We start from the raw sequence: 20,057 nt of genomic DNA, 5'->3' as shown, positions 1-20,057 counted from the left end.
CCGCCACCACTTGCCTGCGGACGAAGTGAAGGATAGACTTGGATTCGGAGCTATGTTAAACTTGTAGTACGTATAGCGGGCATAACGAAAGCGACGACTTCCAGATCCACACGGCTTGCTTCTTGCATCGTGTATATTGCGACTAGGTCTCTATAGTCCTTGACAATAATACAGCACTTATTGCTGCGCTTTGGAATTTGGACTCGACGCCTGACTGCGGCAGAGGACCTAAGTGAGATCGTGGCGGTGCGGGATCAAGCTCGTGTCACGCGGCAAGTAATAAGTTCACGGAGGTCATTCTCCGCAACTGGATCGCCCTGCTGCATCCAAGACCAGGTCTTCACAGGTATCCATAGCCCCTGCTACTTGTTCTTACTTGTTCTCCTTCGGATCGTCTTTGCCGGCACGGCGACAAATCTTGCACGTAAAGGCTTGGAATACTGACAGGCACATATCCACCATTCAGCCCTATCAAGGTCTGCGTCTTGTCAAGTTGCAATTCTCTCGCTATGTCCCGACGAAGCTATGCGGGCTCAATGCATGAAAGACGCGTCTCGAAGTACAGGGTGTCGGACGAGGACTTAACGAAGTGCGTAATTCTGGTCAAGTGATAACGATATGATTAGTTCTAATCAGTGGTTTTGTGAAGCTTCGTTCTCCGGGTCGGGTGCGATCGATAGGACCGTTCAACCTGCATAACGTTAACATAGTCTTTGTTCTGCAGATTATTAAGTTATGAAATGCAACCGAAGGCGCTGGAGACACAGCCAGAGGCGGAAACCAAAAACAGGGACTACTCCGCCCGGATACAGGGTGCACTCCAAAGCTCTATATTTTCGATTGGTGATCTCTTCACGGACACCAGAGATGGAGGAAAGGGTGTGCGGTTTCCCAAGGATCTGCTGAAGGTACTGGAACAGAAGCTGCAGGACATTGCTATGGGCAAAGATGCCGCGTGCGTTATGTCAACCATTTTTGCAGTAATGCTGATTGATGCTCTTGCTAGTTATTCCGACCAGCTCACACGACGGACTATGGCTGTCTTCTATGGTCAAGTGAAGGACGAAAACTTCCGGCGACAAATGAAAGAAAATCGCAAGATCGAAGAACTCATTCTTATGTTCGCAACGAATGCCACAAATATCCTCAAGAAGGAACCTAGTTTAGCGGGTGACGGCTGGAAAATCGAGTTGAACAAGCACATCGCCCACTTTATTCGTCTTCTGCGAGATTGTCTGCGTCACGTCAGTCATGTCCCGCCGGAGTTAACCTCAAGGTTAGACATGTACACCGAAAAATTGGCACCGTCACAAGCAGCTAGTGATTCTGGATACGATTCATCATCCACCTCTCGCGATCGTGATTCGGTGGTCCCCATGAAAGCCAAGCGCGTCAGCCAGAATTTATCGGAGATGTCGCTAGTAACGACAGCTGCGCAACTGTTCAAGTTGCCCGATTTTGCAGTACAGAAAGAAATTGATGAAATCTCAAAATATTGCACAGGGAAGGTACTGGTTGAATTGGCTCTACTACAACGTTACACTCACATCGTAAAAGGCAGCATTAACAGATTTGAAGGCGAGTCATTCACTGAAATGTGAGAGATGCAACAACCAATATAGTCTTCCAGACATGCCTCAAGAACATAAACGCAGGGGCAAGCTTCCCGGGCCGACGAGAAGATTTCGCTAGTGAGGCTGCCTGGCAACACTGGCGAACATTGGAAACTTCTCATATCTCACAGCTGATGATGGTCATGGTGCAGGTCAATCCTGAACTTGCCAAGTCCTCATCGTCAGATCCCTCTCCATCCGAGGCTCGCCCTGTTTCGGTATACTCACAGATGTCAGCGCGGCCTGACTCGTTCTATGCATCGGGAACCTCGCGACATGCATCTATCAGCAGTCGACATTCTCTGGTACACACAAACAGTATCTCGTCTGATGATTTTGGCACCATCGGCGAGGGCGTCGACGGTGATGAGGACATTCCCGTCGGTCATCACTTCACCTTCATCCCTCCTAATCCTAGGCGGTACTACCGAAGGTTGCTTGAGCATTGTTTGATTGCTGACCTAGAAGCTATGCTGAGCCCGACGGTAGGTGACGATGACGAGGTTTCATTAGGAATTCTCTCTGCATCGCACATTGAGCTCATTAATGAGTGTGCACTGCGGTGGCGAATCGGCCAACCGTACCGCGTCTCGTGTTTCCTGGACTTGGTCAAACAATTCTACGAGCGTAACGAAGTTCCACTGGAGTGTATTCCAGAAGCGCTACAGAACATATCTAAGGTCATACACGAAATGGATCTGGACAAATGGCCTGTTCAAGATGTGTGTCGTTTCAGGAACTATTTACGCGCATGCTGATGCTTACAAATTTGTGACTGTAGCGCGAGTACTTGGGGCAAATTTATGGCAGTCTATTCAGCATATTCCTGTCGGCATTCTATCATGCCATGGATGCACTCCCTAATTTGAAACCATCTGATATTGCGCCCTATGTACATATCCTTGAGACAGTGCGGGATAGCGGTCTCCTTGCGCAGTACGACGTGGATGTCTCTGCACGTCTGAAAGACGTCCAGGAACAAGTGCGATCCGTTTCAGCCCGCTTTTATGAGCAGAAAAGTCGCGATCTACAGGCTACACCAGGAGTCAATATGGCACTTCCATATCTGCTCATGACGGACGAGATCGAGAAGGGGGCGAAGCTGTTGGACAAGCGATTCCCGGAGCCTATACTCGGGTATGTTCTATTCACTTTCAACCATACTTCCAAGATTACAAGATCGCGATTTCTATAGTGAATTAGATATTGTCTCGTTGGTGCTGGAGGTTCAAATTCCCCACTTCATCGCGGATCTAGATGACTCTCGGAAAAGGCTTTTCGCAGATTCGATGAATGGGCCCACACCGGATGTTCCTATCCAAGACATCTTTGCGCTATATCGCCGAACAAAGACGTTACTGGGAATGTATCAGGCATTCTGTTCAAGGTCCGTCAGATCATCTGTTCTCCACTTGCATCTTTGTCATTGGCTATCAGCGGTCACATCGACTTTGACTTGGGTGGATTCTTTGAGCCATACGTCCAGCAGTGGCTTGTGAATACCGATAGTAAGACTACTCAATGGGTACAAGCAGTGCGTATCATACACATGTTTTAATTTTGTGATATTCTGATATTCATTCTAGGCTATTGCTGCTGACAAGGTTTGCCCCTTTCAACGGCTAGCGGAGATGGATTGTTGATCATGCTTTTAGTTTCAACCTGAGGGTACGGAAGGACATAGTTCATCGATCGTCGACTTGTTTGATTCTCTACGGAGTCCTATCACCTTTCTCGAGGATCTCGAGTGGGCGGACGATTATCAGGAGGCCCGATTCTTTACCAGTCTATCCAAGGTCGGAAGGCTGAAACATTGTGAATTCGATTACTCATTGCTGACTGTTTCCTCACTTGCAGACCATCAGCAAGGCAATTGAACAGTACTGTCGCAGCGTGGAGGAATTGTTTATGGCAGAAATGTTCCCAAGACCTTCTGAGTATCTACAGCCTCAGAAGTCGTCCGCGTGGCTCGAGAAAGCTAAACAATTGACAATCACTGGTGAAAAGAAGATTGAGCCATTTACATTTCAGCCCGAATCGTGCGTCAAGCTCAACAATGTTGAAGCAGCCCGACGATTGTTGGACAATATGTATACCCAGATGCAGGCAGACAAGAAGATGGAGGTCCTGGAGAGTGCTCCTCCGGTACCCGAGAAGGCTGAACGAGTGGATCGGTTCTTATTCACTGTCAAAATTGTCATCGCTGAGGGATTGATCCCACTGGACAGCAGTCCATCGTCCAAACTCGACACCTTCGTGACTCTCAGCGACGAGCAAGGCAATCGGCTGGCTAAGACACGAACTATATACGAAACCCTCAACCCCCGATGTAAGTGCTTGCTGCGCTTCGCGTGTTGTAAACCAATGAAAAATCTGAACTATTCGTGCAGGGGACGAGACGTTCGACCTGTCCGTAGAGAAACCACTTTGGCTGATGGTCAGCGTTCGTGACCGGGCGCTGATTGGCAAGCATGATGTAGTTGGAAGGGCCTACATCTGTCTTGACCCTCGGCGATATGGCGACTTCCTCGCTCATGATCAATGGATGGATTTGGACTCTCAGGGACGGATACTTCTTCGAGTCAGCATGGAGGGCGAGAAGGACGACCTGCAATTCTACTTTGGTCGCGCATTCAGATCACTCAAGCGAGCGGAAAGCGACATGGTCCGCGTCTTCATTGACAAGGTCAGTTTATGTCTTTTTCAGACTGTGTCTTTTATCTGATTAGAACGTTCTGAGGTCTCGCCTTTCATTCGACAATGCGTCTCACGCACTGTTCTCAAGACACTTGTCAAGTCGAGTTCTGGTAGCATCGACTACAACAAGGCGCTGGGCAATGTGACCGCACTCTTTGGCCAAGCGCTTGGTTCCAATAACTCCGAAGTCCAGATACCACTCCCTTCATCCGAGAAACCCCGCATACGGCCAGAAGCACTCTCCGATTTGGAGATTGAGCAGGCCATTGTACCGTTATTCGACTATCTCGATGCCATCCTGCCCACCTTTAACACGTATCTCAGCGACTCGACGAAGGAGATGGTGATGACGAGAGTGTGGAAGGAGATTCTGGCTGTTGTCGAACTGTTGCTTATCCCCCCACTGTCCGACATTCCCAGCGATATGAAACCGCTAAGTGACAAGGAGGTTGACATTGTATTCAAGTGGCTAAAGGTATGTCTCATTTTAAATGCCTCTATTGCAGCTGAAAATAACCAACCATCACAGTTCTTGCGCGATTACTTCTACGCCGGCGGAGAAGGACCTGTTCCCATCGAGTCACTCCAGAACCAGAAATACCGGGACGTGCTTTCGATCCGGCTGTACTACGACTGGCATACGTATGTCCGGTCTTGATCTAGTGCCGCTATGCCACATGCTAATGCTTGACGTCTTGCAGTGATGCCCTGATGGAGGAGTGCGTCCGCATGATGCAGCAGGCGCTCAAGGCCACGCCGGCGGTGAAGAAGCGGGCAAAGAGTGTGTACCAACAGCGCAACCTCGGCACGATCAAGAACCGCAAGAAGGAGAAGCAGCAGGAGAAGGAGATCAACAATGGCGAGACGATCCTCCGAATTTTACGCATGCGGTACGTCCACTTCCACTTGCGTTGAGTGCGTGTAGTTGGGCGTCACTGACAATGCAATTGCCTCGTGTCCCTGCGCTCTATCATCGCCGTTATGTGATGCATTTATACAGACCAAACACCTCCGACTTCATTGCACAGCAGTTGCAGACGATGACCAGCATGCAGGCCGAGCGCGAGGCGCGCGAAAAGGAGATGCGGCAGCGGAAGGTGCAGCGGCCACGGCAGGGCCAGCAATCAATATCGGGCGTGCCGCCCGTCCCTCCGGTTCCGCCCTTGCCATCGAAGGCGGCGTAGGCGGCGCTTGGGCGGGGAAGCATGCCCGAATTTGCATTCCTAGATGGCCATGAACTTTGATTTCCTGGGACAGATACCTTGCATAGGATACCACCGAGCGAGTCCTCTCGTACGACTATTTCAGTCATTCATAACCACGATTTACTGCTTCATTTCTTCCATTCCGCGCGTGTCGCTATAATGTCGAACGGATCCCGATTCCGAGCTGTATGAGCCATCTGTACGAACCATCGATTCTTACTCTTCCATGATTTGCTCAGTGCCCGCTGTGTTCGGCAATCGGATACCGGGCTCGCTTGGTCAACTCTCCTTACGTCAAGCCCTGCGCACTGTCAGTCTCAATGTTCGGAGGAGTAAGCCCGCGTAAGCAGACAGGTGAATCGACGCGTAAGCAGAGTAGGATGATGGTTAAATTATGCAGTAAGGGAATCATGTACACCCGAGACTCTAACTTAGACTAGATGCTACGGAGTGACGGTGGTATGTAGTAGTACACGGATTAGGACCTGGAGCAATAGCGTAGATACCGATACATGGTGGTGAGCGGCCTCAGGCAGACTCGCGTTAAACCCGAGAAGGACGAAAATATTTTAAAAGGGGCGACGTCGTTTTCGACGCACATCGATGCGAAAGACGAAGGGCGCGACCGTGCGACGCATAAAATGTCCCGACACGTTGGCGGAAATTTTGCCGGTTTCAGAATGGCACAGGTCGAGAGGGACTCGGGTCTCTCGATGAGCCGATAGTTGAGGGCATACCCGAGATGCTGATCGAGCGATAGCCGGTTGACCGAGGGCAGCGGAGGTAGATGGGCGGCGATAATTAGAAACATGGAGCAGCCGCCTCTTCTTCCTCCGAAATCGACGAGAGGGAGGAGTGACGCGATCGAGGGAGGCCGCCGGACCGCTTGCGGCGGGGCTGGGAGTGCGAACTGCGCGGAGCAGGTGATGGGAGGGTATGTGCCGGGGAAGGAGGGGTATAGGAAGGAATGCTGCAGGAGAACGAGCCAGACCGGGGAGATGCAGTGTAGATGATGTACGGCTCTGGCTCCGGCTCCTCAAGGGTATATGGTGAACTGGCCGTATCGTCGAGATCGTCTACCGCGTCGGCCGCGGCGAGGATGTCTGCCCATGAATGGGTGATGTGCGCGAGCTCCTGAAAACAGGGCGTACTTAGCGACGACGATCAAGAACACAGGGGAAATGGAGAACGTACCTGTGAGTTCGCTGAGTGTTCAATCCATTCCGCAATCCTCCGTGTCCACTCTCGCCGGCGCAGGAACTCGACGCGCTCGCGCCGCTGTGCAGCCGTCTCCTCAAACTTCCCCAACCTGCCCTTCGAATCGTAATGCACGTAACCGTATGCGTCGGAGCGAGGGGTGTCCTTAGAGAAGTAGTAGGGATCCAAACCGGAATTGCCCGTGGACGACATCTGAGGGGGGAACGCGGCCATGATACAACAGGGGAAATAAACAAGAGAAGGGAGGGACCAGGGCAGAGAGGCTGGACAATAAACAACGGGGGCGGGCTGCGCGCAACGGACATGGCAGGTGGCTTTATAGGAGAGAATGATTTGAATCGGATGATCTGAGTCAGAAAGTTACACAGGGGGTGACGGCATGCGATGGGAGCGCACACGCAACCCTGCAGGCTGCTGACGCGGGCCTCGACCGGGACGCGGGTGGGGTTGCAGGCCAAATTGCCAAAAGAGTCGCCCAAACGGCAGCGCAGTGGTCCGAGACCGCAGGCTGGCACGGTAGACGCCCGCGCTCGACATCCCGCGCAAGCAATGCTCCGCCCCGGGGCCGCCTCCGCCGGCCAATCGCTGGCCGTGCCGCGCACCCGCCCGCGCCCGCCCATCACGTGTCCCGCCGCTAACGAGGGCTTGGTCAGCGCTCGCCGCTCCCGTCGACGCTGCCGCCGAGTCGGCGCCGAACTTGGCAGCCACGCTGGCTTGCCAAGCGGCGACGCGCTCCTCGCTGGGAAAGGGGCTATGCTCGGTCGGTCATCATGTAACACCGCGTAGGATTTGAGTGGTCGGATTTGACTGCTGCTGGCCTCGTTTCATGGCAACGGCATCGCTGCACCGCCTCGGCAACCCTCCCTCCTCTCACCCATTCGCCCGTACATCACCACCGGCGCATCTCACCTGTCTTCGCTGCATCCTGCTCGGGTTGTCTCCCGCACCACGACTCAGTGCGTCCGATATGTGCGCGTGTACTGTATGGTCTTAGCGAATTGACAGTGTTCGTATTGACAACTTGACATCTAGTCCAAATTGCTTGACTGCAGCCCCGAGTTCGCCCTGTCGTTCGCTCCGAGGATCCGGCCCTGTTACGAAACCGCTGGTCTGCGGCAGTTTCGAGAACGTCGACACTGTCGCACACATCCATCGATTCGCCGAGCTTGACTGGATCTATAACCTTCACGCATGTATACTCGCGTCCGAATCGATGCGCGCCCTTGTGCTCTGATCATTCATCAAATTGAACACCATTTGTTTCCGCGAGATCTACGGTGCTGTATATCAGATCCCGGACGAGGGAATTCGGCATTAAGGTACGTCTTATTTGAAGCCTCGCAGAATGCCGACTTCCTGATACTTTTCGCAAACGCAAGAATGGATGATAAGTGTGAGAGTCATCAGTGGCGCATCTAGTATGCACCAGGCTGCAGCGGGGGAGGTACCGTGTACGAGCCGACTAAGCGAAATTGAGACGGGATGAGGCAAGCCAGGTCAGGATGTCATGAGTTCGTCGCAATTCTCGCTGGCGCCAAAATTGATACACAGCTTCTTGGACTTGAGGAAATAGAGTGGTCTAGTTAAGTGCGTCACGATCGGCTCCCAGTAAGAACCATGGCTAGATTGCAGTTGATTGTCGTGAAATTGGCCATCATAAGATATCGGTGGCGCTGCTGGGACAAGTTTGCGGATGCCCGGGTGTCACCAATTTTGAAAGGGATCCCATACACAACGGACAATGCGCGGCGTTTATGGGAAGCGCCCTCTGTGGGTGTATGCGGCCCCTGCGGGACAACGTTGCAAGCCACTTGTCAGGAGGAGTATGCGCGTAATTCTCCAACACAGAACCGCGCAAGCTACTCTATGTCTAGATCACCAGGCAGTCCGATGTCGCTCGGCATCGTAACGACTTCGAATCCCCCACAATTGATGGCCTGCATGCGCATTCGAAACGTCGAGGTGGTAACTCACCCATATGGCAGCTCGCGCACTCGCTCAGACCGAGCGTTCTCATCCGCACAATCGCCTCCAAAAGACGTGCGGGCGGTCGAGTGCCTACACTCCGTCCAAGCGATGTCCGATGAAGCGGAGGGCCCGAATCAACCGGTCCGCGATCTTGCCGATGTCAACAAGGTCGGTGTCGGCGCGTCGCTTGTAAGTACGTGTTCATCCATCAGTGGACTCTTCGCTTCCAAATTTGCGGCGTCCCCTTCACCCAAGGATCAAGAGCAAGGCTCAGCGGAGACTTACGAGGTCAGGTTCGAGCTCGTCGACCTTGTACCAACGTGCGGTCCTTGGGACCAATCCTATTGATCTACTCGTCTTCCAGCTGGGACATGGAGGACACATCGGATGTGTCAGACATGCGACGACGACGAGAGGCCCTTTGAAAGGTAGAGGTGCGAGGAGCTGGGATCGAGATTGGGTGCAGCGGAGGGTAAAAGAAGGAAAGAGCGCGTTCTTATGGGCGATTCTAAAGGCGAAAACAGATAGCTGAAGTCCTGGCGTCGAATATTTTAGCCATTGAACACTTGTGAGCAAGAATAGAGAGGTAGGCGGACAAAGAAGAGGTGCGTTCGCCCGGCGTTTGCTGGCGGTTGACGCCACTCCGGTCACCACGTGATCACACACTACATCGCAGCTGCCCCAATCCGGCAGACTTTGTCCTGTTACTTGGTGGAGACAAAATAAAATGGCACAAGGTGGTTGTCGGTCTTGAAAAGGCCGCCTTAGTGCGCGTCCCGCGGGGCCGCCCCGGGGCCGCCTCCGAGTCTGGTTAGTTCCGCTATGATCGGCGGTATACCAGATTTGGAAGCTGTAGTATTGGGACCGGTACCGCGGGGTCCCTTGCGGAGACTTGCGGAACACGCGTTGCGCGATGGCTACACGCTATTGTGGGCCATAAAACCCCCTGAATTTGTATTATACATGCGATGAAGTCCAGGTCAATGCTAATCTCGCTCTGGCCAATTCCAGAGTTCTCCTGGGACTTCTAGCCTCAACGGCCCTGCTTCTGCATCTTGACGGCATTGCTAAAATACTCTACCGGTGCGTCCTCCCCCAGAACATGATCACTGTCGTTCTTGTTCGTCTGATGAACAAAAATGCTAGGGTGCATCTTCTAGGTTTGGGTTTTAGTCAGGTGGCGTTATCCACTGACTCGGATATGACAGTCGATGATGACCTGGGAAAAGGCTGGTGAGCCGCTGCCTGCGCAGTGTCTCATAGATTTCACGTGCTTTACCAGTCTTATCAGACTGTTTACGTTCTCAATCAACTCCCTGAAAGCTCATGGTCAGCCAATATTCCCCTGGTATGAAGCCGATATGCCCCTGATGTGTGAGAATTTGCTACCTGAGAAGAGGAGTCGTGGCTGCAGCACGCAGAACGCGTTGTCCTCAAACATCGCCTACTACGCCAAGCTGATACTCCTTATAACGTGTTTTACTGTCCTCATACGCCAGATGTCTTTGCTCCTTCCCATTTGCAACATCTTCGCCATTGACTCATTTATCGTGTGTGCATCATGCTAAGTGACTTCTCGGCGCATCCTGAAAGACGCTAGTATTCTCTTGTACCATTCATACAAGTACCCCGATGACCGTTGCGATGTCCGCGTTCGAAATAGGAAGTTAGCTCATGGACGCTTTCCTGGTGCATGGCTCCCGCCTGCAGCACACCAATTTTGCCCTGATCGCTCTGATCGATCGCTGGTCTAGCGCTCTTGCGATCAGTGAAAACTACTCACATGTCTAACCCCAGGTATTTCGGCTCTCGTATACATCTGCAACAAACGAGTATGATCATTTCAGGGAATTTAGCGACGGACATACACAGCAATAAGCACAGCAAGACGCATCTACCTAACAATATGTAAGTCGTCGCGCGAGATCCCAAGCAGGGGTATCGTGTCATCAGTATCAACATTGACCAACAAAAAGGACCGTGTATTCTATCAAGTATCCAGATTCGTACCGAGTCCGTGAAGGCGGTAAGGAGCTGTCACGTATCCAGATGCGTACCTAGTCCGTGAAGGCGGTAAGGAGATTAATTATATATCAAGTTTATACCTGGGCAGATGCGTGAATTAAACTGCCGAGAGCACTCACAGATGCCTTCGATAAATTATTTTCTAACCGAATGTTTGCTGAAGTAGAACTAGAAGCCATCTACATGACTCTCCCGAGTACGAAACTGCTTGAATGGGAGCTTGGACTGCTCGATCTTCCTGAGTAGTCTTTCCCTTCTTCATAGTCGTCTCCCTCTCGCACACTTTCTGGGGGTGCCGTCAAAGCTAGCGCGGCATCAAGACTATTCGAACGGCTCCGTGTCGACGACGTGCTGCCCCCCACTTCTCCATCGTTCAAGCTGAGGTTGTTCGAGCGTGTCGAGGGGCGAGACATATGGTGCGGTCCCGGGGATGTGCGATGTATGCTGGACGTCGCGAGACTCATCACTTCGCGCGAACCGAGCGACTCGATAGTCGGCATGCGATGGATCGTCTTCCCGAGCACAGGCACGTACTCGTTGTCGTGATCTGCGCGATGACTATGTGCGAAAGGTGACGGATAGTAAACAGGGTTGTCGAGAGTGATGCCTTCGTCCGTCTCATGGGAAACATGATTGACAAGTGAGCGGAAACGTTCGACAAAGCTACTCAGGTCGTCATCAGATAAGGACGGACGGTTCGTGTCTTCGTCTGCGATTGGGACGAATGGCCCGTAATCAGGGGGCGAGAGGGGTGACAGTGGCGATGAGAGAGCTGTGTACGCGCCAGGGATCCAGCCCACTTCTTGTCCGTACGGATTAAATTCAGGCGCGACAGGAAGGTCTTCTTCAGACGAATCAGGAGAGGCATCGACTGTGGCCAACGGCTGCCCCGTTGAAGAACTGGCCGCTTTCTCATCTTTCGCGGATGCCACAGCTGAGGGCAGCTTAAAAACATCCTGAGGGCCACTCGCGAAGAACTTGTGCGACGAGATGCGCGAGCGTGAACTGCGTAATGGGCGATGCTCAATCGAACTGCCTAAGCTTTCGACTGTGGTATGGCTTTCAGATGTTGTGATTGACGGCTGACGACCAATCTGTGCGACTGGCAACGGACTCGTAGGCGGAGACATCATCACCGCTCTGTAGCTGCGCGAGGACCGCGTCGACGTCGCCTCCGAATGGGACATTCTCCGCGAGCGATGGCCCAGGCGACGTTTGCGCTTGGATGGCCGTCGTGTGACGTCATAGGAGTAGGAGATCAGGTGATAAGCAACCTGAGGAAGCCAAAAATAGAACAGTGAGGTCAAAGACTAGGCATGGTAACAAGAGAAGCGCAAGGTACGCACGAGGAAAGCGAACGTGAGGACGAGGCGAACGACCGCACCCGCAACCCAGGATCCCCATGCAGGAGATCGTTCGCAGCGCACCCCAAGCCCCGACCAAAAAACATCCACATCCCAATGACATCGACCCTGTAAAGTATTGTCTGTGTTCGACGAGTGTCTCCACAAGAAAACAAAGACAAGATTTATGATAGCAGGCCCGAGCAGAAGCGCAGATGCACAGAAACTAAGACAGGCCTGCACAAGGACGTGTGGTGCACCTGGCCTGTGAACCCAGCCAAGTTGAGGAGCGAATAGTGCAATAATGAGAGCAGTAAAAATGAGAGTGAGGGAAAGAGCGGCACTCGTCCCGAGTACAAGCAAGATTATTTGTCGTTCGCGGTAGGAATACAGTGAGGCCGCCAGGTAGTATCGAACAGTGTTATACACGGCCCATCCTCCTAGAGATCACGTCTCATGAGCAGCCGATCAGAGAACGGAGGGCACGCCACATACCTATGGTTGAGAGTAGTAGCCTCTTCGCCCACTGCAACCTCCGTAATCTCTTCTCTATACGGCATATCCATTGGCATCGCTTCTCACCTTCAGTGAGCGGATCGCCCTCCAAGCTGAGAGCAATATTTGACGGTGTTGAAGGGACACTCGGATGGTTCGGCTGTCTTGCGAGCAGGTCGAAGTATGCGGGAGATTCTACACCGAGCGTGTGGAGAAACGGCTCTGAAGGATATGTGTGATCCGAGTGGGAGGCAGTCCGGAGGGTTACCGTCGAAACGGAGGACAAATGTCGGGTGTACGGCGAGCTAGCCCTACTGGAGGTGCCACTGGTGTGAGCGAGTAGAGGTGGCACAGACGGCTCCGGAGCGAAGAGAGCCTGGTGGAGATACAGCGCTGCCATAGAGATGAGTCTGCAGACTGTCAGATGGGAACAGGAGGACAAAGATGATCAGTCGTGAACAAGAGGACAGGGTATTCCATCAAGGGACTCAAGGACGAGTACGACCTGCCAGGAGAAACTGGACGGCTGAACGCTGGGACTGCGAACGCTTGGACCCAACTTGGATCTTTGACGCCAAAAGGCATTTCATAGCGACCGGATTTGGCTGAGGGATGATCCTGAGGGTCGCGATGGGAACGTAAACGTTACTACCTACTTTCCCATGGACTGCCAGAAGAAGAGAGGAAATGACTGCAAAAAGCCGCAGGGAGAGAACCTAGGGGGAAGCAGACTCGCATCTCAGCTCACCGGGATGTATGAGTACGAACAAGACGAAGATCCCGCGCTGAGCGCCAAATAGTTCACAAACAAGTTGGAGGCTTGGAATGATTGGAACCATATATGTACAGTGTTCACAATGTATACTACAAGTATTGCTTTGATATGCAGACGTTGTATCCAGGATTTCGAGCGATGAGCATGAACTGAAATTATGACAGGGCGCCCCAAAAGCCCAATCCTGCGAACATGCTTCCAAGTCCAACCAACAGGCTCACGTATGCCGTAGTATGCACACCTATATGTCGCAGAATATAAGGTGAGTACAACAGAGAAAGAATAAAATGCACGACCACAACGACAACGAAGGTGAAAGCGAATATTTGATTCGAATAAATCGGCGGTATGTTGATGTCAGGAAATGATATTCGCGATCGCAAGTAGGCCATCGCCAGGATGAGAGTGAGTCCGAGCGAAAGTATGAACGCGTCGATTCGCTGCAGACAAGAAACAAACACAGGGATGTGCTGTTGCAGAAGTCAGTTCCCTGATCAGTCAATTTAGTGAGAACAGGCGACGCACGATCGGGGCGAGGCCATAGATTTCTTCCAACTCTTCTCTCTCCTTCAGGCGCATCAGCTGCTCCAAATCTTTGTCTACAGCCAACTTGATCGCGTCTTCCGGATTGGAAATCCACGATTGCGTTTTTCGCAACACGTTGCCTCCATCCATGATGTCGGGACGCGGGCTCATTTGGAGAATCTCGTCGACAGAGACACGGTTGTTCCTATCACTGCTGGACCGGCTGTCGTTCCCCCACCTAAGCAAAGTGTCACGCACCCCCTCTTCTGGAACCATCACCTCCTTGTACAACGCCAACTGCTCGTAGCCTTGCATAATACCCACTGTCACGTCTGCAAGCGCCCAGCCAAGGGCGATCCACCAAACTCGTTGGAACACAGGATCTCTCCAGGTCGGAAGCGGATACTGCATCTCATGGCGTATGCGAAGGACTGGAAGAGCAGACAAGCGGAGGAGCTGGCTGAGCGGAGCGTTGACAACGTTGAATAGTATTGTTTGCCACACAGGCGATGAGATGGTAGAAGATGCGAGGGTGAAAAGCGGGAGACGGAGCAAGTAGGATAAACACCACAACGAGACCGAGAGTATCAGCTCCGGAAGAGGTGATGGGAAAGACCTCGCATTGCTAGGAGGACCGCGGTGCTCATTGGGCCAGACTATAAGCGGTAGCACCGCCAGTGATGTGAAAACGAGGAGAGAACTCAGTGGCACGAAGGTGTATAATGCAACCTTCCGGCGGTACGAGCCTGCGATAATCACTTAGTCGCACATTCAACCACGCCAATATGCCAACACACCTATGTAGAATCCCCGCTCTTCCAGATCCCACTCATCCTCTTCCGCTTCCAGAGGCACATCAGTTTCCACGGACACATCCTCTTCGGGTACCCGCCGCAATAAACTATCTCTCCTGTTCCGCTCAGGGCTGCTTCGCGCGCTAGAGGCACCAACGTTCGTGGTGGCACCATAGCTATATGCCTGCGAAGGTGATGTAGAGTTATGAGGCTGCTTCGTAGGTAAGGACAGCGTCAGGAGCGGTCTTCGCGACATTTCGCCCACGCCTGTCCCAGTCACTGCCTCCGGGTTAGATGTCTTGCCTTTGGTCGAAGTCTGCAATCCAACTGCGGCCCTCACGACTGTACCGAGACCCATGGCGGTGAAGGAAGAGGGTAGATGAGAGAGGCGAAGTTCCGTTGCACTGGTCAAAGTTGACGCAATTGTCGATCAGAAACTCGAATCAGGGGATGCTCGGGTGGCAGGAAATGCCGGAATGGCGTTGCTGCATCCAAGGCTAATAAGCACCGCAGGAAGCTAGCATGTCGTCGACGATGTGACCGCGGGGAGCAGCCAGGAATTGTGTTTGCATGTCATGCGGACAACCACAGGACCAGAGGTTCTCTTTACGATCGCGTGAGTGACCGGCACACGTTCGTAGTTTCCCCAGGTCTCCCCTCCTTAGTTCGACTTTTACGCATTCAAATATTCAATAAGCGATTCTAAAAGCGTGACCGGGTCCCTATTCAATTCCTACTACATCTACTACACTTCTAATCATGTGAACAATAGATAATACTACAATTGCAACAAGAGTCGAACCACCTGCAAACCAACACGTCAGAATGAGGTCAATTGTCGTCACATAGGCTAACAAAGGTCAGGTACTCGATGTATATCAACAAGCACTCCCACCCATCTCCAAATTGTACACCAGGAGATTTTGGTATAGGCGGAGGGCATTCGTGTCCGCCCATCGAAATAGTCTCATCCGAAGGAAATGAAATAGGTGGCTGAAAACCACTTACCCTTCAATGGTCATGAGCCCGGATAGAACGTCGTTGTATTTTATCTGATGTGCGTTCGTTAGCTTCGCATGGGGGATGCAGACAAGGAAAGAAAGGCTGGTCAGCCAAGGCTGAAACTAGATAATTTTTGTCCACATCGACTTCGAAAAGCTCGGTGAAGATTTTGGTATAAAAGATATCATCACAGTACATTAAAAACAGACAAGAAGACTCACAATACATATCTCCAAACATGGTGGAACGACTGATGAAACAGTGGTTGAAGCCAAACACGCGAGCAACAACGTTGAATTTTCGAATTTATGGGCCTTGCAAGGCTCGCAGATTGCCGGCCGCCCGGAGCGGCAATTGCCGATACTTTGTGGCTGAACTTCTGCTTTCATCCTGTTCGGGAATAGACTCGATGGTTCCAGGATCTTCGACTCTGAGAGATTGTACAAAATGTATCGCTAGGTCGTTCAGCATAACTTCCGCCTCCTTCACTACATTTGCAGGCACAGTGTATCTATAGTCTCATTCTGACCCCACTGTCTCCCTTTCCACTCATCTCGCCCACCGACCGCCATGGAAAATCTTTTGCGATGGGGCATTGAACACTCTGCCGGGCAGCAGTCTACATCCACTCCACCACGGAGAGATCTAGATCCAGGAGTCATAGATGCGATTCTTGGAAAGTCTGACTCTCAAATGATGAAGGAGGCTTTAACAGTCGCAGTGGACGAGACAAGGAACGAGGATGACAGAATACAGGCGCTAGATGATTTCGAAATGGTGAGTTTCCTGGGAACTACAATAAGTTGATATACAAACGTTTCTGTTGGACAGCTTGTCGAACAAATTGATAACGCAAATAGTGAGTGCGTCGAGATACGGTTGCCACATTTATCAAACTAACTCGTTATCCAGATGTAGATAAAATGAAGATGTGGGAACCACTGCATGGGCTTCTCACCTCGTCTTCCTCGACCGATGAAATCAAGATGCAAGTTCTTTGGATTATTGGGACGGCGGTGCAAAATAACCCCTCTGCTCAGGCTTCGGTGGGTTGCTTAGTCGTTTCACTTAGACATTAATCATTGACCGAATGAATCAGTATCTCTCTTTGAATCCCGCATCGACCTTAGCTGCCTGTCTTGACTCCTCGGTCAGGTCAGACAAGTTAAGGTCAAAGGCGGTATATGCACTGTCCGGCTTGTTAAAACACAATGCGCCCGCGGTGAGACAATTTCAAGATGCCGGCGGTTGGGAAGCGCTTAAGGCTGCACTCGGAGGTATATTGTATCGCTGGCGTCATATGTCAATGTTATTCACTTTGCGCAGATTCAGATATTACAGTCCGACGGAAAGTGGCATTCTTACTGAATACACTCCTTCTTCCCACCACATTAGTCCCTCAGCATCAACGGAATGATTTAGGTTCCGACGCAATTCCATCCCCAGCAGAGAGCAGCGAGCCGATACACCCAAATTCGCATGCCTCTATGCAGGCAGATCCGTCATCATTTTCTACCTCCCCTGCAACCTTTCAGGCTCTGACTGCACATGGGTTGTTACCGGCGTTAATTTCGTCCTTGACGTCGCCCACCCCCTTCGGCGCTGATGGCGATCGCGAGGAGGACGCTGATTTCGAGGAGAAACTCGTCAGGTCGGTCGAATGGTCCACCAACTGTCATCATACCCATTGCTTACGATTCTACGTCCAGGTTACTTCACACATATGTTACATTATGTCACGGCAGATTTTCTACACAGCAGAAAAATGAGCTCTCAGCATATGTGAAAGCACAAACTGCTAGAGCAGGTAATGAATCCGATCTGGCAGATCGATGGGGTTTAGCTGCCGATGAATTGCAGAGCCTGAAGGATGCCATTGCATATTGAGTGGCAATACCATATCATTCATATCGAGTAGACACTGTAACATATATAATTCAGGTTTCTCGCGCAGCGTTTGACGAAATTCAAGCGTCCGAATTGGATCAAATCATCTACTTGCAAAACTCGCATATGGATCTGAAGTGGAATGTCTACTTATGTCTAATAGCAAACTTCGATCAAGGGGTCCATTGGTTTATTTGGAAAATGCATAGATCTGGATCCCCCAGTTGCGTAGCTACAGATTTGGTTGTTCTCTGAATACCACTACTTTTTTACGTGATCTTGGTGAGCGGCTTCTGTGCTATGGAATGGAAAGTGGCCTTACGCAATGGATCCGAAGCCTTAAGCGTCATCTCAAACAGAAATTCAATTTCGAACGAATTCTGACTGGGACAGGTGAGGTGGGATCCTCACCTCACCTCTTCCTCACCTTGACAGAGGCTATCAAATAAGGCCAGGTTACAATCGACGGTATCGTCTTTCTAGTTTTTGTGCCAACTTCCCGAGCTCGCCTGGAACAAAATTTAGTACTAAACTTTGCCAGCTTGTCCAGGTGTGGGTCATGGTACCGCCATTGAGTATTTTCTAACTCAAGAATGAATTGACGCTCCAGCATACTATGAATCTTCCAAGTCTAATAGTGAGTAGCTCTGGCTACATCTGCGACCAGAGCGCTAACTTATACTCACCCAGCCTGCGGAACAATGTGAATATCTGCCACTCACAGTCCGGTGATACACCTTAGGAAAGATTCGAAGTCTCATCTCTATGTCTGCAGATATTGCCATTTTGGATCAAGCTGGGATATAGCGCGCCGCGAGAACGAAGAATCATAAGTAGTTATATTTATCGATCGTTCGCTCTCACTGTTCCCTTCTTTCTCGCGGTTCTTAGTTGGTACTACTATTGCTACAAACGACTGAATAGTAAGCTATCTGAAAGGATCTATATTAAAGACCACTCTAATGTGTCTTAGAAGACGCGAATAGAGAAGGCTTCTGTCGCCGGTACTCGGAGATGACCGTTTGCTACCTGCAACGGCTTCCGCGCATGCGGATGTGGGTAGTGTATGTGTACCTCAGGAAGCAAAATTTACGTCGATTGCTTGAGTCAGCGATTCATACAATTCGGCATCATCCCGAAAGGCCCCAGCGCGGAGATGCAGAAGAGATGGCTTGTCAACGAGCGGTCAAGATTCTCTATGCTAAGTTGAAGTCTTCAGTATTCTCAGAAGTTGCCCTTGCCCATTGTTCGTCAAATGTATAGTACTTCTGACCTGTACCATATCAGACGAAAGATGGAAGGTGAACAATACGGTTCCCCAATATGGGTTGCTGTCGACTGGAGGAGAGAAGGGGTTATTAGTCACGATGATGTATGTATCACATCTATTCAATCCAAATATCCTATCGTCTGTTTCGGATCTAGACTGTACTGCTTGTCCCTAAGGTCCTGACACGACTGTGATACCTGCATGTCGATGGACTGAGTGACAATTTACGTAGGTTGCATCAAGGATGGACTGCGATAGTGGATTAGGTGTGCGATGTCGGCCACATGGCGTGCGCTTTAAGCGGAGAATGCGTCCAAGTGCAACTGTACATTCGTTGAATTGTTATCAACTTATCATGGTTCGTCTGGCCCGGGGGCGCAATCGATGCAATTGTTCGCATTGCGCGCCAATCGTGTGACCGCGACGTTCACTCATGAACAATTTGAAGCAGAGGTCTCTTCCTAGCATAATAATAGATGATCTCACAGCCTCAAAAGTGTGGGGGGCAGATGCATATTCCGAGGGCGGGAGCGAGTAGGCTGAGCAGTAGGAATGTGATCCGAGTAAGTGTCTGAAAGTGTTCCAGGATAATAAGCTGTGCAGAATCTTTTTGGGATAATCCCGCCGCAGTCCTACCTGGTCGGATCTTAGTGACCATGCCAAGGATCATAGTCTGGACAGGCAGAACGCATCAGATATCGGACACACAGGAACGGGGAAGACTCACTTATTGATAAAGGGTACAAAGGAGATTCTGAGTGGAAATTTCCATCGGTAATTCCGCCTTATCATCGCTGAATTATCAATGCCAAGTCTGGCACTACGGCTTCGGGAGAAGCAACCACACTGGACATGCAGATTTACGCTTCTCGTCTATTTAGTCAATTCACAGCCTTACCGGCGACGACACGCTGCATTCCATGAGCGCTTGGTGGTTGTCAACTGACGCAAACATTCACTCTCAGCTTAGTTTCGCAGACCCCTTCACGTCATACGCACATAAATTATACGGGCCACCACGTAAAATATCAATGTTTACTGACCTAAATTCGCACCAGCAGGCCTGGGGAAAAGCAACTGATGGAATGGGTCGAGGAAAAAACCCTACATTTCGTTTTGATTGGCGTAGAAATAGGGGTTGACGTTCCTTTGACAACCACCATCCAGCCTGCTCGAGAACAACTCAGCGAGTACGTAAAAACAAGGTGCGTTCTTACCAAAATCAGGACTCCGATGATGG

General features: G+C 51.1%; 5 protein-coding genes across 5 annotated transcripts; 3 read left to right on the top strand and 2 right to left on the bottom strand.

Annotated features, from left to right (window-relative positions):
- Positions 1-740: 740 nt before the first annotated feature.
- On the top strand, positions 741-5,494 carry FIBRA_02745 (uncharacterized protein; the record flags this gene model as incomplete). Its single annotated transcript, XM_012324598.1, has 15 exons — positions 741-955; positions 1,007-1,508; positions 1,558-1,597; positions 1,656-2,335; positions 2,395-2,750; positions 2,809-3,000; positions 3,051-3,147; positions 3,200-3,217; positions 3,269-3,409; positions 3,471-3,942; positions 4,004-4,299; positions 4,354-4,785; positions 4,840-4,952; positions 5,012-5,200; positions 5,311-5,494. 15 exons carry the CDS (start codon positions 741-743, stop codon positions 5,492-5,494), a joined length of 3,927 nt encoding a protein of 1,308 aa, XP_012179988.1.
- Positions 5,495-6,316: 822 nt separating this feature from the next.
- FIBRA_02744 (uncharacterized protein) lies at positions 6,317-6,946 on the bottom strand (the record flags this gene model as incomplete). The annotated part of the gene is made up of 2 exons (XM_012324597.1): positions 6,317-6,649; positions 6,710-6,946. The coding sequence occupies 2 exons, from the start codon at positions 6,944-6,946 to the stop codon at positions 6,317-6,319; spliced, it is 570 nt and encodes a 189-aa protein (XP_012179987.1).
- A 1,404-nt stretch (positions 6,947-8,350) lies between these two features.
- Positions 8,351-9,126, top strand: FIBRA_02743 (uncharacterized protein; the record flags this gene model as incomplete). The annotated part of the gene is made up of 2 exons (XM_012324596.1): positions 8,351-9,021; positions 9,066-9,126. The coding sequence occupies 2 exons, from the start codon at positions 8,351-8,353 to the stop codon at positions 9,124-9,126; spliced, it is 732 nt and encodes a 243-aa protein (XP_012179986.1).
- Positions 9,127-10,905: 1,779 nt separating this feature from the next.
- FIBRA_02742 (uncharacterized protein) lies at positions 10,906-15,016 on the bottom strand (the record flags this gene model as incomplete). The annotated part of the gene is made up of 6 exons (XM_012324595.1): positions 10,906-12,000; positions 12,073-12,509; positions 12,565-12,974; positions 13,799-13,809; positions 13,865-14,610; positions 14,662-15,016. 6 exons carry the CDS (start codon positions 15,014-15,016, stop codon positions 10,906-10,908), a joined length of 3,054 nt encoding a protein of 1,017 aa, XP_012179985.1.
- Positions 15,017-16,230: 1,214 nt separating this feature from the next.
- Positions 16,231-17,547, top strand: FIBRA_02741 (uncharacterized protein; the record flags this gene model as incomplete). Its single annotated transcript, XM_012324594.1, has 6 exons — positions 16,231-16,437; positions 16,492-16,519; positions 16,573-16,706; positions 16,760-16,937; positions 16,987-17,311; positions 17,370-17,547. 6 exons carry the CDS (start codon positions 16,231-16,233, stop codon positions 17,545-17,547), a joined length of 1,050 nt encoding a protein of 349 aa, XP_012179984.1.
- Positions 17,548-20,057: the final 2,510 nt, after the last annotated feature.

This window comes from Fibroporia radiculosa (genome assembly GCF_000313525.1).
Source record: "Fibroporia radiculosa TFFH 294 genomic supercontigs, scaffold1420, whole genome shotgun sequence".
Lineage (NCBI taxonomy): Eukaryota > Fungi > Basidiomycota > Agaricomycetes > Polyporales > Fibroporiaceae > Fibroporia > Fibroporia radiculosa.
This window is presented reverse-complemented; position numbering and strand designations above follow the sequence as displayed.